The 27625-nt window shown below is 41.0% G+C and overlaps 1 protein-coding gene across 4 annotated transcripts in view; it reads left to right on the forward strand.

Moving 5' to 3' along the window:
* Positions 1-27625, forward strand: part of Dcaf5 (DDB1 and CUL4 associated factor 5) — a 109847-nt gene that overhangs the window by 26774 nt on the left and 55448 nt on the right. For all 4 annotated transcript variants that reach the window (XM_070031404.1, XM_070031402.1, XM_070031408.1 and 1 more), the window contains exons 2-5: positions 2474-2617; positions 6932-6968; positions 9569-9708; positions 12665-12794. In XM_070031404.1, the coding sequence (XP_069887505.1) occupies positions 2506-2617; positions 6932-6968; positions 9569-9708; positions 12665-12794 (419 nt within the window). In that variant the 5' untranslated portion in view covers positions 2474-2505. The remainder of the gene's footprint in view (positions 1-2473; positions 2618-6931; positions 6969-9568; positions 9709-12664; positions 12795-27625) is intronic.

Raw genomic sequence — 27625 nt, forward strand, 5'->3', positions numbered from 1 at the left:
CTCTGCCTTGGCAATAGTCAGGATTATAGATGTGTACCACTGGCACCCAACCTTTTTGTTTTTAGTTACTTATTCTTTCTGTGCTGGTCCTAAGGTTTGAACTAAGAGCACGGGCACTGTCACTGATCTTATTTTGCTCAAGGCTAGTGTTCTACCATGTGAGCTACAGCACGACTTCTGGCTTTTTGATAATTTTATTGGAGGTAAAATTTTCATGGACTTTTCTACAGGGGCTTGTTTGAAACCACAATCCTTAGATCTCAGCCTCCTGAGTATCTAGGATTACAGGTGTGAGCCACTGGTGCTTGGCAAAAAGAAAGTTTTTTTTTTTTTTTTTGTTTTGGTTGTTTAACTTTGAGACTGGAACTTGAACTCAGTATCTGATGCTTTACGCTCACTGGCAGGCACCCTACTACGTGAGCCACAAGTACACTATAGTATCTCCTCTGGGTGGTCTAGGCTAAGGTTAGTTTTGAACTTGAGATCCTCCTGCCTATACCTTCCAAGTGGTAGGATTACAGGAATGTGCCACCAATGCCCAGCTTGCTTTGCATTAGTTCTTTGTACATGCATGTGCATGTGTGTGTGTGTGTGCGTGTGTGTGTGTGTGTGTGTGTATGTATGTATGTGTAGGGTTTTAAACTTGGTAGGAAGGTGCTTTACTGTTGAGCCACACTTCTAGCCCTTCTTTTTTGACATGGTCTCATTCTGCCAAATATATGGCTGGCTATGATCTTCTACCTGTTTTTCTCTTACTGACATAGCTGGGATGACAGGTCTGTGTCCCTGTGCCAGCTTTTCTATTGTGATGGAATTTCATGGACTTTTCTGCCCAGGCTTTCCTGAAACTCTGATACTTCTGATCTCCAGCTTCTAAATACTGGGATGACAGGTGTATGCTACCATGCACACCTATTGGTTGAGAAGGGGTTTCACATGTATGAACTAGAACTGGGCTGGCCCGGAACTGAAGTCCTCTTGATCTCAGCCTCCAGGTAACTAGGATTACAGTCATGAATAACTAGTGCTTGGGCTCTATTGGCTCGTAGATCTACTGACTGACTTCTTCATATCTTGCTTATATATGGATGTGTTATAGTTTTGTGGCTTTAAAAATGTTCTGGTTATTATACCTCATGTCTTACAGATGTTAAGCACATACTTTATCACTGAGCTATATCCTCAGTTGGAAGAGGATATTTTTGTATTTTTTTTAATTACTTAGGATAGACAAGGTGCAGAGCTTGCTATGATTTGCTGCTGTTGGAACTTAAATTTTTATTAGGAACAGACTATATCATTGGCTTGTTATAAACAGGAATGGGAAGTTATAGCATGTTCAGAGTGCTAGATTCAATCCCCAGCCAGTACAGCAAAAAGAAAAAATAGTCAAAACAATGCAAAATAAAAAGCTTCTTCTTCTCTTTCTCTTCTTCCTCCTCCTCTTTCTTCCTCTTCTTCCTTTTTTTTTTTTGTTGGTCCTAGGGCTTGAAACTCAGGGCCTGGGCACTGTCCCTGATCTCTTTTTGCTCAAGGCTAGCACTCTACCACCTTGAGCCACAGCTCTATTTCTTTGTTTTCTGGTGGTTAATTGGAGATGAGTCTAATGTATTTTCCTGCCCAGGCTGCTTTGAACCATGGTTTTCAGATCTCAGCCTCCTCAGTAGCTAGGATTACAGGCGTGAGCCACCAGCACCTGGCTTCAATCTTTCTCTACTTCTCTCTTCTAATCCTATTTTTTAGAAGTAATCATTAAGTCGGTTCATTGTTGTAAACATGTTTAATGCGTCTGTAAATATACTGAACATAAACATTCTTTTCTAGGCACTGGCTCATACAGTGTAATATTGCTTGTGTAATTCACACTAAAGTTATACAGAGATAAGAGCTGGACTGGGTTTCATGAGACTGGATTCTGTCTAGCTCCTACTAGGGTTAGGCAATTCATTAGTTGTCATATTACTATGCTATAGTCAATGGGATCACATCAAAAGATTGCTTTGAATACTGTTCTGGTAGAACCTATCACTTCAGAGTTCAATAGCTGGGCCCCTAAGAAAGATAGGAATAGGGTGGCTTGTGGGGGTGGTGGTCTTAATTTCACAGCTTACACTTTTCAATTTCAGTATTATTTGGTTTAAGATATACTTCCTGGGAGAGTGTTTATAGCTTAGAGATCATGTGTCCCATGGTTTAAGGTTTTTTTTTTTTTTTTTTGTCGGTCATGGGGCCTGAACTCTGGGCTTGGGCGCTGTCCCTCAGCTCTTCAGCTCAAGGCAAGTGCTCTACCACTTGAGCCACAGCGCCACTTCCTGTCCCATGGTTTAATGGTGAAAAGTCCTAGGTTTTTGTGTTTTATCAGAATCTTACAGTATTGGGGAGATGTAGTTCTGGAAAGAATAAGAGGTGAGGTTGGCAAAACTGTCCTGTAGAGTCAGCTGTTTTAACTCTAGATTCTTACTTCCCTCTCAAGGAGGAGATGACCGTCGGGTTCTGCTATGGCACATGGAACAAGCCATCCATTCCAGGGTGAAGCCCATACAGCTGAAAGGAGAGCACCATTCCAACATTTTTTGCCTGGCTTTCAACAGTGGGAATACCAAAGTGTTCTCTGGAGGTGAGAAGATTCTACTTTTGGAAACTGTGGCTGAAACTTTAGAGAAACAAATGCTAATATTATTTTAATAACTCTTAAAAATTTCACCTATATTTGACTCAGCTGTGGAATTACTGGTTTTCAATAGCTTATCTTTTCTCTATTACGGCAGTTTAGATAGCCCTCCTCTCCTTCCCTTTCTTCCTCTATCCTCTTCCTTTTTCTTTGTGGCAGAAAACTTTATGTTGCAGTTTGGTTCACACACACACACACACACACACACACACACACACACATGAAATAATACTTAAGCCTATTATCTGCAGTACACTCTTGATTTATTGATTGCTTGGTTGTGCTAGTCCTGGGGCTTGAACTCAGGGCCTGGGTGCTGACCCTGAGCTTCTTTTGCTCGAGGCTAGTTGCTTGCTTTACTATTTGAGCCACAGTGCAACTTCTGGCCTTTTCTGAGTAGTTTATTGGAGATAAGCGTGTCAAGGATCTTTCTGCCTGGGCTGGCTTTGAATTGTGTTCCTCAGATCTCAGCCTCCCCAGTAGACAAGATTACAGATATAAGCCACTAGTGCCCAGCATTTGTTGACTGTGATTCAATTTGATGTCATAATCCAGTGCCTAGGATACATCATTTTAGAATGTTGGCTGTGATTCAATTAGATGTCGTAAGCCATGGATGACTTTCAAAAAGATACAATTGGGGTAGCTAGTGCTTGAGCCAACCTCTTGTAGTGGTTTCTATCTATCACTCCCTTTATTACTACCAACTTTCTGGGCCTGACCACTTTGAACTGCAGATTATTCCTCTCTACATCCACTTGTGTCCACAAGGCAATTTAACAGATTGGGCTGGGAATAATAGCCTAGTGGTAGTCCTTCAAGGCCCTGTGTCTGATCCCTAGCACTGTAACTTCTGCTATCAGTCTCTCCCTTTCAACTCATTGCTAGATTTAAAACAAAGATTTGACTCTTCAAACCTTGTCCTTATAGTGTCTACTGAATAGCCCAAACTCTAGTCTTCCTGGTTTTTAGTATCATTTCCCTTGCCACCGACATACATTGTAACCTCCTAAATTACTTGCAGGCTTAAGTGTGCTCTGAACTGTGCTACTTTATTTTACCTGTGCCTTTTGCTCAGGCTGTTCTTCCACCTTAGTTGCCCCACATACCCCCATACATCTTCTATTAGTAAGCCTTCAGGGTTATTTCTCTCTGCAACTGCCTCGTTTTCCCATGTATTTTGTTCCTGCCAAACATATCACTACATGACATCTTTTTGCTGCTATTAATTTGTGCAGTTAAACTCTCAGTTCCTCAGGGACTGGGCAGAATCTTACTCTGCTGTACCTAGCCTGTGCCTGACACCTGGAAGGAGCTATATGAGTTTATCCATTTCATTGGCATGCAATCACAATATAATTCATCCTAGGACTGAAATTTAAGAGAGCCTGGGCTACACTTTCATTCCTACTTTGGTTTTCTTTATAAGTAACTGCTGATTGTGCATTTAAGCTTGGAATATGGGATATTTTTTACTTTCTGTCTTTTCATATTCAGGTTTTTATTTTTTATTTTTTTATTATGTTTTGGGTCCAGTCGTGGGGCCTGAACTCTGGGCCTGGGCGCTGTCCCTCAGCTCTTCAGCTCAAGGCTAGTGTTCTACCACTTGAGCCACAGTGCCACTTCCAGCTTTTTTCTTTTTTCTTTTTTCTTTTTTTTTTTCTTTTTTTTTTGGGTCCGGTTGTGAGGCCTGAACTCTGGGCCTGGGCGCTGTCCCTCAGCTCTTCAGCTCAAGGCTAGTGCTCTACCACTTGAGCCACAGCGCCACTTCCGGCTTTTTCTGTTTATGTGGTGCTGAGGAATCGAACCCAGGGCCTCATGCATGCAAGGCAAGCACTCTACCACTGAGCCACCTTCCCAGCCCTTCTTTTTTCTTATGTGGTGCTGAGGAATTGAACCCAGGGCCTCAGGCATGCAAGGCAAGCGCTCTATCACTGAGCCACCTTTCCAGCCCCCAGGTTTTTTTTTTTTTTTTTTAGCCCTATATACAATTTAAAGGTACTTTATAAATATAGTATTTTTATTTTAGTTTTTAGTTTTACTTCATTTCCTTTTTTAAAATTGTTATTATAAAGGTAATATACAAAGGTGTTACAGTTACTCAAGTCAGGTAATGAGCACATTTCTGTTTGGACAATGTTCTTGCTTCCTTTACTGTCTCCTATTTTGTTTGTTTGTTTTTTTTTGGGTCCGGTCATGGGGCCTGAACTCTGGGCCTGGGCGCTGTCCCTCAGCTCTTCAGCTCAAGGCTAGCGCTCTACCACTTGAGGCACAGCGCCACTTCCGGCTTTTTTCTTTTTGCTTATGGGGTGCTGAAGAATCGAACCCAAGGCCTCTGGCATGCAAGGCAAGCGCTCTACCACTGAGCCACTTCCCAGCCCTACTGTCTCCTATTTTGGCCCTCCCATCCCAACTACAAGTTACATAGTTCATTTTCAACATAGTGTCTACTGTGTACCACTGCTGCATTGTTGTTGTTTTTTTTCTGGTCGGTTGTGGGGCTTGAACTCTGGGCCTGGATACTGGTCCTGAGCTCTTCAGCTCAAGGTGAGCCCTCTACCACTTGAGCCACAGTGCCACTTCCAGTTTTCTGGTGGTTAATTGGAACTAAAAGTCTCAAGGACTTTCCTGCCTGGTTTGGCTTCAAACTGTGGTCCTCAGATCTCATCCTCCTGAGTAGCTAGGATTATAGGCGTGAGCCACTGGTGCCCGGCTGTACTGCTGCATTTTAAATTTAGTATTTTTAGATCCCTTGATAGAAAAAGAAGAAATGAGGAAAAGAGAAAATTGTAGCGAAAAATATTCCTATTATTTAGAATCATAGTCATCTATTTTTTTTTTTTTTTTGAGTCCGGTTGTAGGGCCTGAACTCTGGGCCTGGGTGCTGTCCCTCAGCTCTTCAGCTCAAGGCTAGTGCTCTACCACTTGAGCCACAGCGCCACTTCCGGCTTTCTTCTTTTTGCTTATGTGGTGCTGGGGAATCGAACCCAGGGCCTCAGGCATGCAAGGCAAGCGCTCTACCACTGAGCCACCTTCCCAGCCCATAGTCATCCATTTTTACTGGCCCTGGGGCTTGAACACAGGCCTGGTCCCTGTCCCTGAGCTGCTCAAGTGCTCTATCACTTGAGCCACAGCTCCACTTCTAGCTTTTTTTTTTTTTAATAATCTCACAGCTTTCCTGCCTGGACTGACTTCAAATCATGATCCTCAGAGTTGAGTAGTTAGGATTACAGATATGAGCCACCAGCGCATGGCAAGACATCAAATTTTAATGCTATAAAAAACATGATAAGGGGCTGGGAAGATGGTTCAATGGTAGAGTGCTTACCTTGCATTCATGAGGCCCTGGGTTCCATTCCTCAGTACCACACAGGCAGAAAAAGCCGGAAGTGGTGCTATGGCTCAAGTGGTAAAGTACTGGCCTTGAGCTGAAGAGCTGAGGGCCCAGAGTTCAGGCCCCATGACTGGCAAAAAAAAAAAAAAAAAAAAAAAAAAAAGATAAGGATAGGGAAAGTAGCAAACTTTTTTTGGGGGGGTCCGGTCGTGGGGCCTGAACTCTGGGCCTAGGCGCTGTCCCTCAGCTCTTCAGCTCAAGGCTAGCTTTCTACCACTTAAGCTACAGCACCACTTCTGGCTTTTTTTCTTTTTGCTTATGTGGTGCTGAGGAATCGAACCCAGGACCTCGTGCATGCAAGGCAAGCGCTCTACCACTGAGCCACCTTCCCAGCCCAAAAGTAGCAAACTTTTATGGGGGTAGTGGTGGTTATCAATTGCTCAACCTTATTCTGAGTATGTTTATAGATTTATAGCCTCATAGTAGCCCTCTGAAGTAGATATAACTATTGTCCCAATTCTCAGGTAAATAGCTGAAACCTCGAAATGTTAGAGATCATCTCCTTCCAGGTTTCATAGTTAATGAATGTTTTGCTGGTGGAAAAGGAAATATTGGCTTGAGTAAGTGAATTTATTTGATCATTTACTCTTGTTTAGGGGCTAATTTTTTCTCCCTAACCCTCTGGATAATGCATGTGGGGAACTGTTATTATATTATACCTTATTGCTATTACATTTTTAATTTTTTTTCTGTAAGACTATCCTAACCTTAGGTTACTTTTATAAATCTCTTGATGAATACATCTGATTTGTATTAATTTTGACTTTGTTGATATTTTATCCCTGAAAACTTTAAAATACTACATTGTAATGTGGGCAGGGACTGACTTTCAGGAATTACCAGATGTCTGCTTTTTTCCTTCACAGGAAATGATGAGCAAGTTATCCTCCATGATGTTGAAAGGTAAATAGATTATTGGTGTATGAAGTTTTTTTTTTTGGTCACTTGTGGGGCTTGAACTCAGGGCCTGCATGCTGTCATGTCACTGAGCTTTTTCACTCAGTTAGTGCTCTACCACTTTGAACCACAGAGCCACTTCTGGTGGTCTAGTGGTTAATTGAAGATAAAAGTCTCACAGACTTTCCTGATCAGGCTGTCTTTGAACCGTATTAATCAGATCTCAGCCCCCTGAGTAGTTAGGATTATATGCATGAGCCACTGGCATCTGGTGAAGTTTTGTATTTTTCATATGAAGAAAGGCAAATAGTTCTTTAGATCAAAATCATCTTTTTAGCTTTTGAAGAGAACATGGAGTCAATGGTTCTTTTCTGAAAAAGATTTCTGTAAGAATACTGGAGCATGAACTCAGGACCTCAAACTTGTGCTTAGCTTTTAATGTTCACAGCCAGCATTCTGTACTTGAGCCCCCCTTCTGCTTACAGCTTTTTGCTAGTTAATTAGAGATAAGAGGCCTAGATTTGTTTGCCATGGTTGGTTTTGAACTGAGATTCTCAGATCTCAGCCTCCTGATAGCTAGGATTATAGGTATGAGTCACTGGCCACATGCATCCTGTAATAGTTTTAAGATAAAGTTTTGATTAAAAAAAAGTTGTTTGACACAGTTGGCTCACACCTAGTTACTCAGGAGGCTAAGATCTGAGGATTGTGGTTTGAAGCGGGCCTGGGCAGGAAAGTCTGTGAGGCTTTTTTGTTTGTTTATTTATTGTGGGGCTTGAACTCTGGTCCTGGGTTCCTGTCCCTGAGCTCTTTAGCTCAAGGCAAGTGCTCTACTTCTTGAGCCACAGCACCACTTCTGGTTTTCTGGTGGTGAAATTGGAGATCAGAGTCTCATGGAAGGCCTGGGAATGTAGCTTAGTGATAGAGTGCTTGCCTTGCATGCATGAAGCCCTGGGTTCGACTCCTCACTACCACATATACAGAAAAACACTGGCACACTGGCTCAAGTGGTACAGTGCTAGCCTTGAGCAAAAAGAAGATCAAGGACAGTGTGTAGGCCCAGAAGTCAAGCATCAGGACTGGCCAAAAAAAACCCCCAAGAAGAGTCTCATGGACTTTCCTGCCTGGGCTGGCTTTGAACTTCAACTCTTAGATCCCATCCTCCTGAGTTGCTAGGGTTATAGGTATGAACCACCAGTGTCTGGCCCCATGAGACTCTTATCTCCAATGAACTACTCAAAAGAAGCTGGAAGTGGCATTATGGCTCCAGTGGTAGAGTGCCTGCCTTGAGCCAAAGAAGTTCAGGGACAGTGCCTAGCCCCTGAGTTCAAGTCCCAGCACCAGCTCAAAAAAAAGTTGATATGAAATTAGTTTTAGGTAAAAATTTAAAGAGATCAAAAGGTGAAGGGAAATAGTGTTTAGTAGTAGAAATAGTAATAGGTAATATTTATTGAATTCTTACTGTATTGTACCAGACTGCATTTTTGTTGTTGTTGTTGTTGGGGGTGGGGGGAAAAACAGTACTGTGCTTTGAACTCAGGGCCTCATGCATTCTACCTCTTGAGCTACACCTCCAGTTATTTTTCAAGATAGGGTCTTATGTTTGATCTCAGACTATAATCTTCTGTTCTTCCTACGTAGCTGGACTATACAAGTGTGTATTACCTCTTAGCTTACTGGTTAAGATGTAGTCTCTAACTTTTCTGCCTTAGCTAACCTCAAATGCAATCCTTCCAACGTCCTGTTCTTTTCTTTTCTTCTCTTCTCTTTTTCTGTTTTCTTGCTTTCTTGCTTTCTTGCTGCTTCCTTCCTTCCTTCCTCTTGCTTTCTTTCTCTCTCTCCTCTTTCTTTCTCTCTCCTCTCTTTCTTTCTTTCTTTCTTTCTTTCTCTCTCTCTCCTCTCTTTCTTTCTTTCTTTCTTTCTTTCTCTCTCTCTCTCTCCTCTCTTTCTTTCTTTCTTTCTTTCTTTCTTTCTTTCTTTCTTTCTTTCTTTCTTTCTTTCTTTCTTTCTTTCTTTCTTTCTTTCTTTCTTTCTTTCTTTCTTTCTTTTTGGTTGTGGGGCTTGAACTTAGGGCATGGGTGCTGTCCCTGAGGTTTTGATTAATGCTAGTGCTTACCCCTTTTTAGGTGGATAATTGGAGACAAGAATCTCATGGTCTTTCCTGCCTGGGCTGGCTTTGAACTGTGATCCTCAGATCTCAGCCTCCTGAGTAGCTAGGATTACATGTAGCTAGGCCACCAGCGCCTGGCTCACAGTGTCCTTTTCACAAATAGTTGGAATCATGGGTGTGAGCCATCGCATCTGCTGAATCACTTTAAAATATTTGTATTTAGTGTGAAAGTTTTGAAATATATTTAATATGCTTTTATATACATTATGCATTGTATGATATGTAGTACACACATGTGTATATATGTGTGTATATATTTTTTATTTGAAAATCGAGTACTGACTTTTTAGGAAATATAATATCCTTTTAATTTAACTAGATCAACTTACTCCTGGGAATGAAAGTAACCGCACCCTACGTAACTTGGGCTGGGACTTTATGCTTTGTTTATATATATCTAGATGCCTGTGTGCCTCTTTTGCTTTCTCTTTCTCAGCAGTGAGACTTTGGATGTTTTTGCTCATGAAGATGCAGTATATGGCTTGTCAGTGAGCCCAGTGAATGACAACATTTTTGCCAGCTCCTCAGACGATGGCCGGGTTCTCATTTGGGACATCCGGGAGTCTCCCCATGGAGGTAGGGACACTTTATCAAAGGTTATTGCATTAAATGTTGAGTAGTTTGATGTCAAGTTTATTGCAGATTCAGTTTATTACCTGTCTGGATGTCAGAGGAAATGTAAGACATGTGGCTTAGCTCCTACCCTAAATTGTCAGAAGTGGGGCATCTTTGCGATCTCTTCTCCAACCACCTGTGAATCTCCACAAACTTTTTTTTTTTATAATCAAATATTTATTGAGTTCCTTTTGTATTTAGTATATATTAAGTGTTAGGTTTTTAAAAAGAGGTAGGCGAGTAAGAACAGCAGCACGCACGTGGTATTCAGGTAAGGGATAGGTTTATAGACCTGCTGGGACCAGGCAAGGTTGGCACTCCACGTGGCTGGGAAAGGCCTGGGAATGAGAGAGAGCTGGGAAAGAGAGGAAAGAGAGAGGAAAGAGCTAGAGCAGAGAGAAAGCAGAGAGAGCTAGAAAAGAGCAGCAAGAAAGTCCACAAACTCTTTGATCTGGTGATTTGTACCCTTAGGAACAAAAGTTGTGGTGCCTCACCACAAAGACTGGCCACTAGGGGCCAGCTCTGTGTGTTACTGACACATACGAACTGCTGATTATTTATAGAGAATGAGGATGCTGTGCACATTTTTGCAGATATAGTAGTGGTCTGGTTCTTTGTTTTTTAAAAAAAGCCCACAGAACTTCACCTTACACCTGCATAGGATTATAGAAAGATGGCAGAGCACCTTGTAAGGGGAATTGTCACTGAGCATCTCTTCCATTGTTTTCTTTCTGTCTCTTAAATGTGAAATGAAGAACTTGTTTTGTTGACTTTCTTTACTAATGTTCTTCAGGAAATATATCTTCTCAGAGAAGCTCATTTCCTGTAGAGAGATTTCTCTCTGTAGCTCAGTCTTCAGAGGCTCTTTCCTCCAGTACCACCCTCTTGCCACCACCATTACCACCTCCAGGTTTAGTGTGGCTTCAAATAATCAGTCACACCTGTGTACACAGTTACCATCCTGCCTGTGGGATCTAAGACTTTTGTTTTTTCCATATTTTAGGCATTTAACATGTTGAGCTATCCTCATTATTAGTGTTCAGAGAAGCTTGTCCTTAGGTCAGGCAGGCCTGGTTGCAGCAAACAGTGCTATGGTTCTTTGTGTATATAGTAGGTTTGATTGTCCTTTGTCTGTTTGATTGCTGAGAGTTCTTCAGCTGTCAAGGTCCTGGGCAGGACTACATATGTTAATCATAGATGGAGAGGTGCTGTCTTTGACTCTAAAATGCTTCCACAAAAATATGTGCTTCTAGGTAGCAAACTGGTTTCTTCTTCATCTGGAGCCTGCTAATTTATGTAGAGGAATGTAGGAGTGCTAAGTGAAGTTGACTAGGAATTGGTTAGATGCATGTTAAGTTCAAGTATTGAGCTTTTAAATTATTTATTTATTTAGTCAGTTGTGGGGGATGAACTCTGAGCCTGGGCACTGCCCCTCAGCTCTTCAGCTCAGGGCTAGCTCCCTACCACTTGAGCCATAGTGCCACGTCTGGCTTTTTTCTGCTTATGTGGTGCTGAGGAATTGAACCTAGGGCCTCATGCATGCAAGGCAAGCACTCTAACACTGAGACAGCTTCTCAGCCCTGCTTTTATTTCTTTCTTTTTGTCAGTCCTCAGGCTTGGATTCAGGACCTGGGCACTATCCCTGAACTTCTTTTGCTCAAGGCTTTTACTCTACCACTTGAGCCACAGCACCACTTCCGGCTTTTTCTGTTTATGTGCTACTGAGGAATCAAACCCAGGGCTTCATGCATATGAGGCAAGCACTCTACCAGGAAGCCACATTCCCAGCCCTGGTTTTAATCATAAACATTTTTTTTTGACAAAGCTCAGACTATAGCCTCTAACTTATGATCCTCTTACCTTACAGCCTCTTGAGTGCTAGAATTATAGATATGTACTACCATATACAACTTAAAAAAATTCTAATAGTGAATCAAATCATAAAAATTCAACACTTAGGAATTTAGGGAGCCATTTAAGGAATTAGCCATTTAGGGAACATTGTGAATCAGAAGAGAAAACTGCACCATTGTTTTACCTTATCTTAGTATTTTCTCTGTTTTGCTTTGTCTTCATTAAATTGATTTGCAGTATAAAACTTAGAATTTTATGTAATACATTTAGGTTGAAGGTGTAATATAATCTACTGGAAATGGATTGTAAACTTTTTCAGCTCCCTGTGGAATTTAGTTTTACTACTATAAAACAGCTTCCTCCTTTCAGGTATTATATAGTTTTCTGAGTATTATGATTTAAAATTTGGTCAAACATGTTTAAGTTACTGTTTTCAGACTTTCTACACGATAAAAATATGTGCAGGACTGGGAGGACCTTGAGGGAAGGGTGCCTGGTGGGGTATGTTACATTGAGGTTGTGGGTTATTTTTTTCCCTCCCTCCCTCCCTCCCTCCCTCCCTCCCCTCCTTCCTTCCATTCTTTTTTGCTGGTCCTGGGGCTTGAACTTGGGGCCTGGGCTCTGTCCCTGACCCTCTCTGTGCTCAAGGCTAGCACTCTACCACTCGAGCCACAGTACCACTTCTGGGTTTTTCTGTTTTTGTGGTATTGAGGAATGGAACTCAGGGCTTCATGCATGCTAGGCAAGCACTCTACCACTAAGCCACATTCCCAACCCTATTTTTTTTGTTTTTGAGGTTGTGGGTTTTTTTTTTTAATTTTTTAAAAAAAATTTACTTATTTTTTATTGTGAAAATACTGTACAGAGGGGTTACAATTACATGGGCAAGATAATGAGTACATTTCTTATCAAGCATTGTAGCCTCCTCCTTTGTTTCCCCTTCCAGGTTGTGGGTTATTAAAGAGTTTGCTCCTACTTGCACTCATCCTCTTTGCTCATCTTCTGCCTGCTACTGACCCAAAGGTACCTGGAATGAACTGATCATAATTTGTCTTTTTCACAGAGCCCTTCTGTCTGGCAAACTATCCATCAGCCTTTCACAGTGTCATGTTTAACCCAGTGGAACCCAGGTTGTTGGCCACAGCCAATTCAAAGGAAGGAGTTGGACTCTGGGATATTCGAAAACCTCAGAGGTGAGCCCCCTTGATTCATAAAGTGTTCAGATTTTCCTTCTCCTCATTCCTCAGGTAGTGTGATTAACCAGCAAGTGTCAGAACCTGTTTGGTAGATGATCTCAGTTGGTCATCGGTTAACATGTTCTGCTTCTCTGAAGCCAGGAGAATCTATTTCTAAGCAGAGAGAGAATGAATAATAAATAATTCATACTTCTTGTTGAGGGTGAGTCATACTTTTCAATGTGGACTCTAGATAGGGTCACTTCTAGGCAGTAGTCTGAAGTATAGAGAGAACTCTCTTTCTTGAGATCCCTCATTCCCCACATGCACAGGAGCTCTTGGAAACATTTGCCAAATTTATTCCTTCTTAGCTATAGGCTCTTAGTCCCAGACTGGAGAGGGTTCCTAAATGGGCTTCAGAAGAATTGTGAGCTCAAAATTATATGGAAATTATATATTATAGTTCAATACATTTTTTAGAAATGATATTTGTTTGCTTTTTTCAGTTTCTCAAAGCATTATTGACTACAACAGTATAAGATGAAGAGTTAGTGTGCCATGGTGTTAGGGATCTAATCTGTTTTTCCTCTTTTCATTATTAAACAAGTACTACCTAAACAGGCCAATTCTGACCTGATAATGTGAAGCATCAATGGAGAACTTTGTGTCATTTTTTTTTTTTTTTTTGTTTTTTTTTTTGTCGGTCGTGGGGCTTGAACTCTGGGCCTGGGCGCTGTCCCTCAGCTCTTCAGCTCAAGGCGAGTGCTCTACCACTTGAGCTACAGCGCCACTTCCGGTTTTCTGGTGGTTTATTGGAGATAGGAGTCTCACGGTCTCTCCTGCCCGGGCTGGCTTTGAACCGTGATCCTCAGATCTCAGCCTCCTGAGTAGCTTAGGATTACAGGCGTGAGCCACCATCACCCGGCACTTTGTGTCATTTTTAAAGGATTTGAGGATGGAGGCAAGAAAGAGGCTCTTTGTGTTCCTTAAATTCTGAAGGAATTTTTATGGTTACCTGTAGGTAAAGCTATTCTTGCTTTAAAGAGAGCTAGCTCCTCTGGAAATTCTAGATGGATATAATTTACCCTTTGTAAAGCAGTGTTTCAGAAGACTGTCATGGAAAGGAAAGAAGGTTATAATTTATTTCATGGGCTTATGGGCATCAGATAAACGAAGCAGTTAAATACAGAGGATTATCTTCCTTGATTTAGTCCTATATGGTCCAATGGGCAGTCAGAGTGGCTGGAAAAGCAGACCTGTGTAGCCCAACCCTGTCGAGCAGGACTCTCTGAGGCCCCACAGGGCAGCAGAGATTTTTTTCAGCCTTCTCTGTTGCATATAACACCTGGCTGTTGCATGTTGAGGCAGACCCCCTCAATGTGCCTTTACATTGTGTGCTTATGGAGGTTTGCTATCTGTGAAGAAGATAGCAACAATCTGTAGGTTCAGCAGTAGTGTTGTCTGCCTCTTCAAGCTGTTCAGGAACAACTCTTCTGACTCATCTATATCATAAAAGACAGAATTGAAGTAACTATGTTAGCCCATAGTTAGCCTAGCTAACTAGCTTTCTCCTCACTTACAGTCACAGTCAATAGCTAGCAGTTGGAGTAGGGTACTGAGCTATCCATTGCCCGAGGAAAGCTTGAGTGAAGTGTCTTGAGAAGAGATTGTTTTAGTTCTCCCTTTTCTCCTCCAGTTTCCTTACTAGGTTCCAGCTGTGTGTTGAGGGGCCATTTTCCCCTTACCTCTTGTCTTCTCACACAACTTAGTTTCATTCTTCAAAAAATTTTAAAGCACACAACATCTCCATGTCTCCTAAGTAGTAGGGGAGGGGAAGGAGGATATTTGGGAGCAATTTCAAGTCTACATGGAGGGGTGACATGCCAAGGAAGGGGTAGAGGAGGGCACAGGCTCCTAACTGAGGATTGGTTCTATCTTCAGATTATCTCTATTTCTTAGATGATTTTGGATGTTTTTATATCAGTCTGTTTCTTTTGCCTGAGCTCTATGGTCACTGTTTCTAAAGATAACTACAGTGAGCAGTTTCTTACATATCTTTCTAGAACATAATTTGAGTCAGATACCAGGCTGTATATGGATCATTTAAAAATTTTACACTGAAGGAATCATGTTATAAGACCTAATGTTCTCAAGTTTCTTTCCTAGTTATATCTGAGAGATCTTTTTATATCTTCATTTACTGGTTCATTTTACATGATGTGCTATCATTGTGGCATTCCTAAAAGAACAGAATTCTTTTTTTTTGGTCAGTTGTGGGGCTTAAACTCTGGGCCTGGGTGCTGTCCCTAAGCTCTAGCTAAGGCTAGTGCTCTACCACTTATTTTTTTTTTGGGGGGGGGGGTCCGGTTGTGGACCTGAACTCTGGACCTGTCCCTCAGCTCTTCAGCTCAAGGCTAGCACTCTACCACTTGAACCACAGCGCCACTTATGGCTTTTTATTTTTTTCTGCTTATGTGGTGCTGAGGAATTGAACCCAGGGCCTCATGCATGCAAGGCAAGCGCTCTACCACTGAGCTACCTTCCCAGCCCGTGCTCTACCACTTGAGCCATAGCACCACTTCTGGTTTTCTGGTTGGTAGTTGGAGATAAGAGTCTCACAGACTTTCCTGCCCGGGCTGGCTTTGAACCACAATCCTCAAATCTTAGCCTCCTGCGTAGCTAGGATTACAGGCGTGAGCCACCAGTGTCCAGCTAGCAGAACTTTCTTGTTTCCAGTGTTGGGCCATTATAAACAATGCTGTATTGAATTTGCTGCGTACCTATTTTGGCCCACTTTTATAAAATATCTGTAGAGAATTGCTGCATCAAAGGGTATGTGTTTCAAACTTTTCTTTTTTCTGTTTTGAGACAGGGTCTTGCTATAACCAGGCTGGCCTTGAATTCTTGATTCTTCCCCCTCAGCCTCCTGAGTATTAGGATTATAGAGGGTGTGTGTGTGTGTGTGTGTGTGTGTGTGTGTGTGTGCGTGTGCGTGTGCGTGTGCGTGTGCGTGTGCGTGCGTGTGTGTGCGCGTGTGTGCGTGTGTGTGCGCGCGTGCGCGCGTGTGTGCGTGCGTGCGCGCGTGTGTGCGTGCGTGCGCGCGTGCGTGCGTGCGTGTGTGCGTGCGTGCACGCTGCTACTGAGGTACAGGGCCTCTCACCTTTACTTGACTTGGTTGTTTAGCTGGCACTCTGTCTCTTGAGCCATGTCTCCAGATCAGCTTTTTCCTGGTTAATTTTTCAGATGCATTCTCTCTAGGCTAGCTTCAAACCTCAGTTTAAACCTGAATTTTAGCCTCCTGAGTAGCTAGGATTATAGCTGTGAGTCACGACTAGCCTGTTTTTAAATTTTTGATAAAAATTGGTCAGACTGTGATCCCACTACTAAAGACATTGTTAACTCACAAACCTATCAGTTATATTTGAAGCTATGTATTTCTCCAGTTTTTTGCTAGCACTTATACACTGTTGTTAGTCTTCTGGGAAAAAATGATGGCTTCTTGTCTTGATTTCTTCTTCAATTATGACTAAGGTTTTGTGGCTTCTTGGGTAAACTATAGTTTTCAAAGTCCTTATGGAAGAAAAGTCATTTCATGAGGCTAATTGGCAAACTTGACATAATCTGTTTTGGAATAAATAGAGGATGAGTACAGTTCAGTGGAAACTGGGATTTTTTTTTAAAACTTCTCATGTCTTGCAAGATGCTTTGGGGGGGGTCACATATGAAATATTATTGGAACCATTTAAAATTTTATATCCACTGGAGTTTGGGGATTAAATTACAGATCTTTTCTGTTTGAATTCCCTCAGTACTAGTTGAATGGAGGAGAGCCTTTTGTCTTTCCTATGTAGAATTAATTATGTTGTTTTAGTACATAATTTGTTTCCCTAGCACAGTTGCCTAGAAACTCTAATCCAGATCTTGGGTAAGGTCTGAGTCTCTTGGGGAGACAAATCTCTTAGGAGGACAAGATCTATTTCAGGAATTCTTAAACATAGGAAGAGCTTTTAGAGGATTTATTTCCTTATAATTGCAGATAGAATTGTGTGTGCTGGGGCTGGGAAGGTGGCTCAGAGGTAGAGTGTTTGCCTTGCATGCATGAGTCTCTGGGTTCAATTTCTCAGCACCACATAAGCAGAAGAAGCCAGAAATGGCACTGTGGCTCAAGTGGTAGAGTACTTGCCTTGAACTGAAGAGCTGAGGGACAGTGCCCAGGCCCAGAGTTCAGGCCTGATGACTGGGGGGGAAAAAAAAAGAATTGTGTGTGCTCATGTATCTGAGTAAATATATGTAGGAGGTTTTTTTCCCAGCGTTTTTATAGAGACCCTTGATTCCAAAAGGGTAAGAGTATTTGGTGGTCTGAAGATTCTAGGTTTAGAGCTATTTGTGATTTCCTTAAAAGGTTTATAAGTGACTTAAAGCTTACAATATGCATGGACTTCTGAGTGAATTCAGAGTCTACTACTGGCCTCCTAGGAAACACTTATCTCTTTGGAGCAATGAGGGGCTTCCCACCAAACACTTTTCTTTTTTTAACTCAACATATAATTCAATTCTTGAGTATTTTTTTCTTCCCTATTTCAAACCTAAGCTATATTGTTGTACTTTATTTTAGCTTGGAAGCTTGTAGATTTATGAACAGCTGAGCTTCAGCTGATGAGAAGGCTGGCTAGAAGAAAAATGTTAGCAGATAGGGGTTCTCTTGTCATCTGATCTAATTTCCTCATTGAACAGATTAAGAAATGAGCCTAGCAAGGTAAGGGAGGCAGATGAACTTCATGGCTTACAATGTAGGATGAGAAACTGTACAACCTAAGTATAAATCAGTAGCTATGTGATGGTGAGCAAGTTCTTTCACTTCTCATTATTAAGATAATGGCAATAATATGAGTAATTACCTTATTAAATCCTATGACAGTTCTATAAAGTAAAGCTTATTAGTTTTATTTTTACTTTTTAATTTTATAGTATTTTTATTTTAATGATAAAGATACTAAGGTATAGTGAGGTGAAATAAGTTGGTTAATTCTTGCCTTTTTTCTAAATCAAATAGGGTCCCTGAATATTTTAGTTTTCTTTCACCTAGGTCTCCTCATAGAAAGAAAAGAAAAAAAGAGAAAGAGACCCAAAGTGTATGAAATTAAAAAAGGAAAGAATTTTTCCAGAATTTTTGTCATATTTTCCCCAGTACAAACTTGTCCATCTAAATAAAGACTGCTTCCTTTATTTAGACTGTCCATTCCTAAATGTTAACACCTTTCACTGTCTCATGGTCCATTCATTGACTTCATGCTAGATTACCATTTTCTTGTTTTTCTCCCTAGAAACTCACATGTTGTATTTATATTGCTGTGAAGTTTTAGAACAGAAGTTACACACCAGTTGCCCATGAACCATATTCAACCCACAGCAGTACTTTGGTTTACATGATATAATACAGTTTAGAAAATTATACAGAAAAACTAATTTTATCATCTCTTGAAAAAGTCAAAAGAGGGCTGGGAAGGTGGCTCAGTGGTAGAGCGCTTGACTTGCATGCATGAGGCACTGGGTTCCATTCCTCAGCACCACATAAGCAAAAAGAAAAAAGCCAGAAGTGGTGCTGTGGCTCAAGTGGTAGAGTGCTAGCCTTGAGCTGAAGAGCTGAGGGACAGCGCCCAGGCCCAGAGTTCAGGCCCCATGACCGGACCCCCCCCCCAAAAAAAAAAAAAAACCAAAAAAAAAAAAAAAAGTCAAAAGATCAACCTTTTTTGTCATATGGTAACACTCAGCCAAAACTAAGTTAGAGGTTCGCCTTAAGCATTACTATGTGTTTAAGGTTCTCTTCCTCCTCCTCCTCCTCCTCCCCTCCTGTTTTTCCTCCTCCTCCTCCTCTTCTTCCTCTTCTTCCTCTTCTTTCTCATCTTCCTCTTCTCCTTTTTTTTTTTTTTGCCAGTCCTAGGGCTTGATATCAGGGCCTGGGAACGGTCCCTGAGTTTCTTTTATTCAAGGCTAATACTCTACTACTTGAGCCACAGCAACACTTCTTGACTTTTACTGTTTATGTGGTACTGAGTGCTAGGCACGCACTCTACCACTAAGCCACATTCCCAGCCTTGGTGTCACTACTCCTTGATGTCTTTATACAGATGCAACCCTTCCTTCATATTACCTACCTGGCTCCATAGACATTAGAGTTAGAAAAGTCAGCTTTAGGGATTTTAGTGGTGAAGAGTAGGCCATGGGGAGGGAAAACTTGAGTAGAATTGACTAAGAAAGAAAATTTCACATTTATAACTTTACATATGTTGCATAGTTGAACAAGGTGTCATTTATTTTATTCAGATTACTTCTTTTAAGTCCGTTTGGAATCATCCGCACAGTTGCTGCCAACATCTTTTTTGTCTTGCTTGTACTGTTGTATTGGCCTTTGAACAGTTTTTAGAACTAAGACTAATGTCTAGAGGATTCAGGAAAAAGTTTCCTCGGCTATTTCTGTCACAGTGCTTATCACATGCTTTTCCTTGACTGTTTAGGCTGTTGTCTTACCCATTACCTCTCTCCCTTCTATTCTTTTTAGCTTCTGTCAGGAACTGTTAGTTCTGTGACAGGTAACAGTGTCTTGCTTTGACAAGGATATTAAAGAGTGTTGTTCTATACACTTAATAATAAAACTAGGGCAAGCCAGGAATCGCTATAATGATTCATGTTATAAGATAGTGCTTTTAGGTGTTGTATAAATGACACATCAGAAGATGGGCAGTGAGTGTAAATTCCTTTTGTCAGAGGAAATTTCTCTGAGGACTTGGCTTTAGGGATCTCTAGATTATATGTCTATTCTTTGATTCCTGTACCACTCCCTCCTTTGCAGAGATCAAATTAACTGTAACTTTATTTCTGAACAAGCTAGGCAGTCTCTGCCATTTAATTTGAGGGTTGTTCATTCTATAATGAGAAGTTAGAGACTAAAGTTGAACATCGAAAGCTTGAAGAGGGTAGCTCATGGTTTGTTTAAAGAATGAGGCTTTCGCGGGCTGGGAAGGTGGCTCAGTGGTAGAGCGCATGCCTTGCATACCAGAGGCACTGGGTTCGATTCCTCAGCACCACATAAGCAAAAAGAAAAAAGCCGGAACTGGCGCTGTGGCTCAAGTGGTAGAGCGCTAGCCTTGAGCTGAAGAGCTGAGGGACAGCGCCCAGGCCCAGAGTTCAGGCCCCATGACCGGACCCAAAAAAAAAAAAAAAAAAAAAGAATGAGGCTTTCGGGGCGGAGAAGGTAACTCAATGGTAGAGTGTTTGCCTTGTATGCATGAGTCCCTGGGTTTGATTCCTCAGCACCACATAAGCAGAAAAAGCTGCAAGTGGCACTGTGGCTCAAGTGGTAGAGTGCTAGCCTTGAGCTAAAGAGCTGTGAACAGTGCCCAGACCCAGAGTTCAGGCCACATTACTGATCCAAAAAAAAAAAAAAAAGAGTCTCTCTTGATCTAGTCCTCCTTCCTTTCAGAATAGACAAAGGTTATCAGAGTAAATGAAGACTTCTCACACTTTTTTTTTTCTTTTTCTTTTTCTGGTGCCAGTCCCGAGGCTTGAACTCTGTCCTGGGCACTGTGCCTGAGCTGCTATTGCTCAAGGCTAGTGCTCTACCATTGAACCACAGCTCCACTTCTGGCTTTTTTTTTTTTTTTTTTTTTTTTTTTGTAGTTTAGTAGAGGTAAGAATTTCACAGACTCTCCTTCCTGGGCTGGTTTTGAACCATGATCTCAGCCTCCTGAGTAACTAAGATTACAAATTTGAGCCACTGGCACCCAGCTTCTTACACATCTTACACAAGATCCAGAAGCAATATACACAAAAGAAAAATACTGATGAGCCAGGTTCCAATGAAATTTTATCAAAGATACAAATAAGTGAAAAGATAAACCAAGCAGCTAATAAACTCATAATACATATATTGTACAATAATTTGTATCCAAAAGTATGAATCAGTAAAACAAAATTTAGATTTTTTTATTTAAATGCCATAACTAGGGCTTGAACTCAGGGCTTCTTGCTCTCTCTTGGCTTTTTGTCTCAAGGTTGAGTAAAAGTTGAGCCACAGTTCCACTACTGGCTTTTTGTTGGTTAATTAAAAATAAGAGTCTCCTGTACTTTTCTGCCTATTCTGGCTTCATACCTCAGAATCTTCCTGAGTAGCTAGCATTATAGGTGTGTTCAACTAGTTACCTGATTTTAATTTAGCTTTCGTGTGTGTGTGTGTGTGTGTGTGTGTGTGTGTGTGTGTGTGTGTGTGTGTGTGTGTGTGTGTGTGTGTGTGTGTGTGTGTGTGTGTGTGTGTGTGTGTGTGTGTGTGTGTGTGTGTGTGTGTGTGTGTGGCGCGGGGTGTGTGTGTATATGCTGGTACTGAGACTCAAACTCAGGGGTTGGACACTGTCCTTAAGCTTTTTTTCTTTTTTCTTCAAGGATAACACTCTACCACTTGAGCCACAGCTCCACTTTTAGCTTTTGGTAGTTAACTGGGGAAAGAGTCTCATGGACTTTATTGTCCTGGCTGGCTTTGGATCATGATCCTCAGATTTATCTCCTGATTAGCTAGGATTACAGGTGTAAGCCACTTGCACTTGGCCAAAAGTTTGTTTTTAAATCCAGCAGAAATGTTAAACAGGTGCTTTCCAAACAATTTATCCAAGTTAGCCAATGAAGAATGGTAATGTTAACAAGAGTATGGACCAAATGAAACTCATATATTCAAGGCAAATCTAAATTGGTAGAAACTGTTAGGGAAAACTGTCATCTACTGAAGCTAACCATATGTGACTCAGCAGTCTTACCTTTTTCTATAGAAGAGAAATGAGTACATATTTTAACCAAAGAGGGCTGGAAATGTGGCTTAGTGATAGAGTGCATGCCTACCATACATGAAGCTCTGGGTTTGATTCTCCAATACCACAAAAACAAAATGATAGAGCGCTAGCCTTGAGCTGAAGAGCTGAGGGATAGTGCCCAGGCCCAAAGTTCAGGCCCCACAACTGACCACCCCAAGAGTATTCTTGACTGCTTTATTCCTAATAGCCAAAAGCTGAAAAGAACCTAAATGTCCATTAAGGAAAAATGGGTAAACTATGGAATAACTGTACAATAAAATACTGTGCCAGCATAATAAAAGAGAACAAACTATAGATAAACACATTGACATGGATGAGTCTTACAGCTGTGAATATTGAATGACAAAAGCCAGGTACAAATATGATTCCATTTGTATATGATGTTCAAAAGCAGGCAGGTTGTAGAAATGTCAGAATACCTGTCTGAGCTTGATGTCATATCTTGATCCTGGGTAGTGGTTTCATTGGTATTTACCTACTGAAAAATTTATTGGCTATACATAATTTATTGGCTATCCATAGAATAATAGTGCAGCTTACTATGTTATATATACCTTTCTATTTGTTTTGTTTGTGAAGATTGAACCAAGTGCTTCAATGTGTGCTAGTTAAGCACCCTACCACTGACCTTCACCCAGTTCTGTTACTTCTTAAAACAAGCTTCTTTTTTTTTTTGGTTGGTTGTGGGGCTTGAACTCAGGGCCTGGGCACTGCCCCTGAGCTGAGGTTAGTGCTCTACTCCTTTGAGCCACAGCCCCACTTCTGGTTTTTGAGTGGTTAATTGGAGATAAAAGCATCATGGGGACTTTTCTGCCAAGGCTGGCTTCAAACCAAAATCCTCAGATCTCAGCCTCCTGAGTAGCTAGGATTACAGGTGTAAGCCACGGGCACAGGCTGCTTCTTTTTGTTTTTAATTTTAATCTAAGGCCACTATTGCTTCAAGTGAGTACTTACCTTCTTTCCTGTGATTCCAGTGAGTGTGGTAACAGAATCAGCTCTTTAGAGAGCTGTCTTGCAGGGACAAACAGGAAAAGAAGGCTATCGGGGGAGCTAGTCTTTTAGATAGTTTTACAGACCTACAACAGAAAAGCTGGGTTTATTAGTGTTTGGTTGTCAGGATGTTGAGCTTCAGTCAGAGGACATGTCTTTTAATTACCTACTCCTTTCTTTTTTTCTTCCTTAGCCTTGTCATAGACACCAATACAAGTGTTTCATATGTTGAAAGCCCTTTTCTCACCCTAGCACTATATTCCTTTCTTAACTTCCTCCTTTGCACTCTTACTATCATCCTGGCTAAAATCTGAATCCTGTATAACTCTTCTGCCTTTCCATTCCTCTAGTGTAACCAGCCTTGTTCTATGCTAGTGCCAGGTTCATCTTTTAAATTTCATAAAGCCCCTGCTCCATTTCATAACCATTTCACTCCATAAAGAGCTTTTGGCTCAGGTTTAAACTTCCTTGTTGCTTATAATACATATCCTTAAACATAATTTTTGCTCTTTCCCTGTCCAAGAGCTTTAGTAGCTTCTTGTTGTCTTCACTCAACGTATCTTTAGAACCTATCATACGTGATGCTCTAAGAAGATAAATTTTCTGGAATAAATATGTGGCCTACTTGACTGGATAAAAGAAAAACTACAGGAGAATCTCAATCTCTGTCTCTCTCTGTTTTTGTGTCTCTCTGCCTCTCTCTCTGTCTTTCTCTCTCTCTGACAAGGTCTTGTTTAAGGCTCTGATAATTCCTTAACCACTGTGTGTGTGTGTGTGTGTGTGTGTGTGTGTGTGTGTGTGTGTGTGTGTGTGTGTGTGTGTGTGTGTGTGTGCGCGCGCGCGCGCGCGCACACATACACTAGTCTTGGGCTTTAAACTCAGGCTAGCACTCTACCACTTAAGCCACAGAGCCACTTCTGGCCTTTTCTATTTATGTGATATTGAGGAATTAAACCCAGATCTTCATGCATGCAAGGCAAGCACTCTATCACTAAGCCACATTCACAGTCTAAACCAGTCTTTGTCCTTACCAATGTGCAAGGGTTGCATCTCCAAAAAGAGGCAATCTGTGGTAATCTGTATAATTACTTGTGCCTTTCTGTGAACTTTTAAAATGTATTTTACTTTTGTTGTCAAGGTGATGTACAGAGGGGTTACAGTTACATGAGTAAGGTAGTGAGTACATTTCTTGTCGAGCTTGTTACCTCCTCCCTCATTTTTCTTTACTGTGAATTTTAAAGTACTGGGCTGTGTTTCACCTTAGATCTCTAGTGCCTGACACTATGCTTGGAATTCTATGGAAACGTAGTGAATATTGAATGACTACATATAGTCTGAATTTTCAAAAGCCATTTTTCTATAACATTTATGTATTTCAAATCCCTGTTTATAATGTCATGTATTAAGTTGTTATATCTATCTAAGGAAAAAATCCTTAGAGGAGGTTGTAAGGGTTATTGCTGGGAGAAAGGTAGTTTATATAGAAGAAAGGTATGTATTCTGGTTAGGTTGCTTTCTAGCTTTTAGGCCACACGATGGAGCTATAGAATCAGTTTTGTCCATTAGAGGACTTCATGCCCCTGTATAAGCTATAGTTATAATCAACCTTTAAGGAACTGGTTAAAGTACTCTTTAATAAAGGGTATACCCAAAGATTAGATTATTAGTTTAGATATCTGACTTTTTGGGTTTTATACAAATACCTCAAGTGACTTAGCATCTTTGCTTACTTTATACAGTGGAAGCATGGTTTATTCGGAGAGCTTCATAATGAATTAGTACCAAATTCACTTAGAGCTGCTGTCTTTGGGCTTTAGGTTAGAGCTTTACTTGGTCATTACTTCACACCAACATGGGAGGGGAAGGAGAATGTAGTAAATAGATGAGAGACTGAAAAACATACCCCTTTCTCTCTCCTTTTTCTTTCTTAAGCTTATTTTTTTTCCTTTTTCCTTTGAATTACTGGGGCTAAAACTAAGGGCATCATACTTACTAGACTGGTGCAGTATCACTGAGTCACATCTCCAGCCCTATTTTTCACTGATTGTTTGTTTGTTTGTTTGTTTGTTTTTATGTTGGTGCTGGGGCCAAGACACTGTCCCTGAGTGTTTTTGTTTGTAGCTAGCCACAGCTCTACTTCCAGCTTTTTGGTTGTTAACTGGAGATGAGTTTCATGGACTTTTCTGCCAGGCTGACTTCAGACTTCAATCCTCAGATGGAGACCTTCTGAGTAGCTAGGATTATAGGCATAGGCCACCAATACCTGGCTGTTTATTGATTATTTTTAGGATACAGTTTTACTTTCTGCTTAAACGCACATTGATCTGTGACTCACTTACTTTTAGCCTTTCTGTCATTAGTGGGATCATAGGCATGTACTACTACATCCAGCTTTCCTCTGATGGAGATGGAGTCTTAGATTTTAATGCCTAGGCTGGCCTGGTACCACAATCGGCCTCCCATGTAGCTTAGGATGACAGGCATGTACCACTATACCCAGCTTTGGGTTGAGAAGAACTTGGGGTCTTGTGAACTTTTCTACCTGAGCTGGCTTAAAACTGGAACCTTCCTGATTTCTACCTTCCAAATAGCTAGGATTACAAGCATGGACTACTGGTACCCAGCAGGTGCTTTTCTTTTGTTGATTTGATTTTTTGTCCCTTCAAAACAGTCTCACTATGTTTCCCTAGCATCCTCAAACTCACTACATAGTCTAAGACTGGCTGGAGCTCAAATGCTAGGATTGCAGGTATTTTTGGGAGACAGTGTCTTACTAGGCTACAGCCTAGGCCGACCTTGAATTCTGTATGTCTATATTTATATCTCAGACTAGATTTTGTTAGTAGACAAATGTCAGGAGCCATTTGACCCTTGGTAGAGCTTTTTTCTTTTTTTTTTAAATCTACATACATGAATTTTATAGACTGCTGCTTATGCTCAATTTATTCATTCATTCAACAATTGTTTATTAAATGCCTGGTATGTATATGGCACTGTTTAAGCACTTGGGATGTCCAAAGAAAAGATCTAAGAGTGAATGATTTTCATGGAAAAGACAAATAAGAAATAAATGTGAGGCTGGGAATGTGGCTTAGTGGTACAGGCATAACGCCCTTGGTTCAATTCCTCAGTACCACATAAACAGAAAAAGCCGGAAGTGGTGCTGTGGCTCAAGTGATAAAGTGCTAACCTTGAGCATAGGAAGCTCAGGGACAGTTCTCAGGCCCTGAGTTCATGCCCCAGGACTTGCAAACATAAATAAATACATAAGATGATGTTCATAGTTCAGCATTTCTCTGGCCCCTTGGTTCAGGATAAACTGAAGCATAGGGAGACTAGGTAGCAAGATCTTAATCTAGTAGGTCATGAAATCAAATTCAAGTGGTCACAAATATTTATTAAATACAAAAAAATAGAACTGAAAATGCATTGTATATAGTCAATTGTTTAACAAATTTATGATAACTAAATGTGAATGTGCTGGGATACAGCATAAAATCAATTACAAAGGGCTATTTTGAAAACTGTCCTTGTGGGCATTTATGTTACTGCCAACCAGAGGTGACTAGTTTCAGATGCATTCTCAATGAGTGGCTGCTTTCCTTTATTACCCAGTCTCATCACTCAGCAGTTTGAAGGATTTCTCTCTTTGGCCTTTCTCTCTTCTCATTTCCAATTTATTGCATAAGAGTTCTTACAAACTACCATATTGTGATTTTTGTTTCCTTGACTCTTGTCTGCTTAGAATTTGTTTTTCTAGACTAATCCTTTTCTCTTTTACAATTCCTCCAGCTTTGTAGCCTTGGCACCTAACCTTCAGTGTACCGGAGCTCAGTTTTTCCACCAGACTCAGGGACTATCTGTATACCTGCATATCTTTCCGCCTACTCCTGTACTGTTATTGTTGCTGTAGCAACTGCCATCTTAATCACCCTCCTTCCTCCTTGTTTTCTTTTTTTTTTTTCTTTTTCCAACTACTGTTCATTGAACTTTCTTTCCCCAGCTTTTTACATGGAAGTCAGAGCTGATGCTATATGAAATGAAGATTAAATGGCTACTTCCCAAACACTTCCCTGTTTTACAAAGCTGGGTCAGGATACCTGGACTTTGCATGCTAGAGAAGGACTCTACCATTGAGCTAAAATCGTAACCTAAAGAGGGGTTGCATGAACCAGGCTATCTGATAAACTCATATGATATATTGAGACCTTAATCCTGTGGAAAAGTTACAAGTGTTCTAGAAAAATATGTGTTATGACACCATCTCATAATTCATTTTTAGATGTGGGTTTATGCTGTATAGCTTTGGGGATCTAGGACACCAGCTCTGGGCATGTTTCTTTTTTTTTGGGTCTGGTTGTGGGGCCTGAACTCTGGGCCTGGGCCTGTCCCTCAGCTCTTCAGCTGAAGGCTAGTGCTCTGCCACTTGAGCCACAGCGCCACTTCTGGCTTTTTTCTTTTTTTGTGTATACGGTGCTGAGGAATCGAACCCAGGGCCTCAGGCATGCAAAGCAAGCGCTCTACCACTGAGCCACCTTCCCAGCCCTGTGGGCATGTTTCTTTTATAGAAGATAAAGATTACCATTGCCATGCCTGCTGTCTATATATTGCATGAACATGGCTTATATATGTCACTTGAATATGTAAAGAAATGTTTCAGAATTTAGTCAGACCCTACTTCCAACCTCAGTCAAACTTAAATTTCTGGATATTCAAAAGGTATACTGAACTCAGAAATATTATTTTTGGCAGAGAAGCTTAGTGGTGAATCATGTTCAGGTGACAGTAAATTTGTTTAGTCACAGATTATAATGTGTTTTTCTCAGGTTGGTTGTCCAACAGTTCTGTTTCTTTTCAGGGAAGTTTTAATCTTGGGACTGAGGATTTTACTGTTTTAGAAAAACAAAGCTGGACACACTAGGGCGTTTCTATAGACCCAGCTACCTAGTGATTCCTATCATGTGAGCTCAAGAGTTTGAGGTCAGCATAGGTAACATATTA

This window comes from Dipodomys merriami, unplaced genomic scaffold (assembly GCF_024711535.1).
Source record: "Dipodomys merriami isolate MVZ:Mamm:240054 unplaced genomic scaffold, mDipMer1.0.p SCAF_1, whole genome shotgun sequence".
Lineage (NCBI taxonomy): Eukaryota > Metazoa > Chordata > Mammalia > Rodentia > Heteromyidae > Dipodomys > Dipodomys merriami.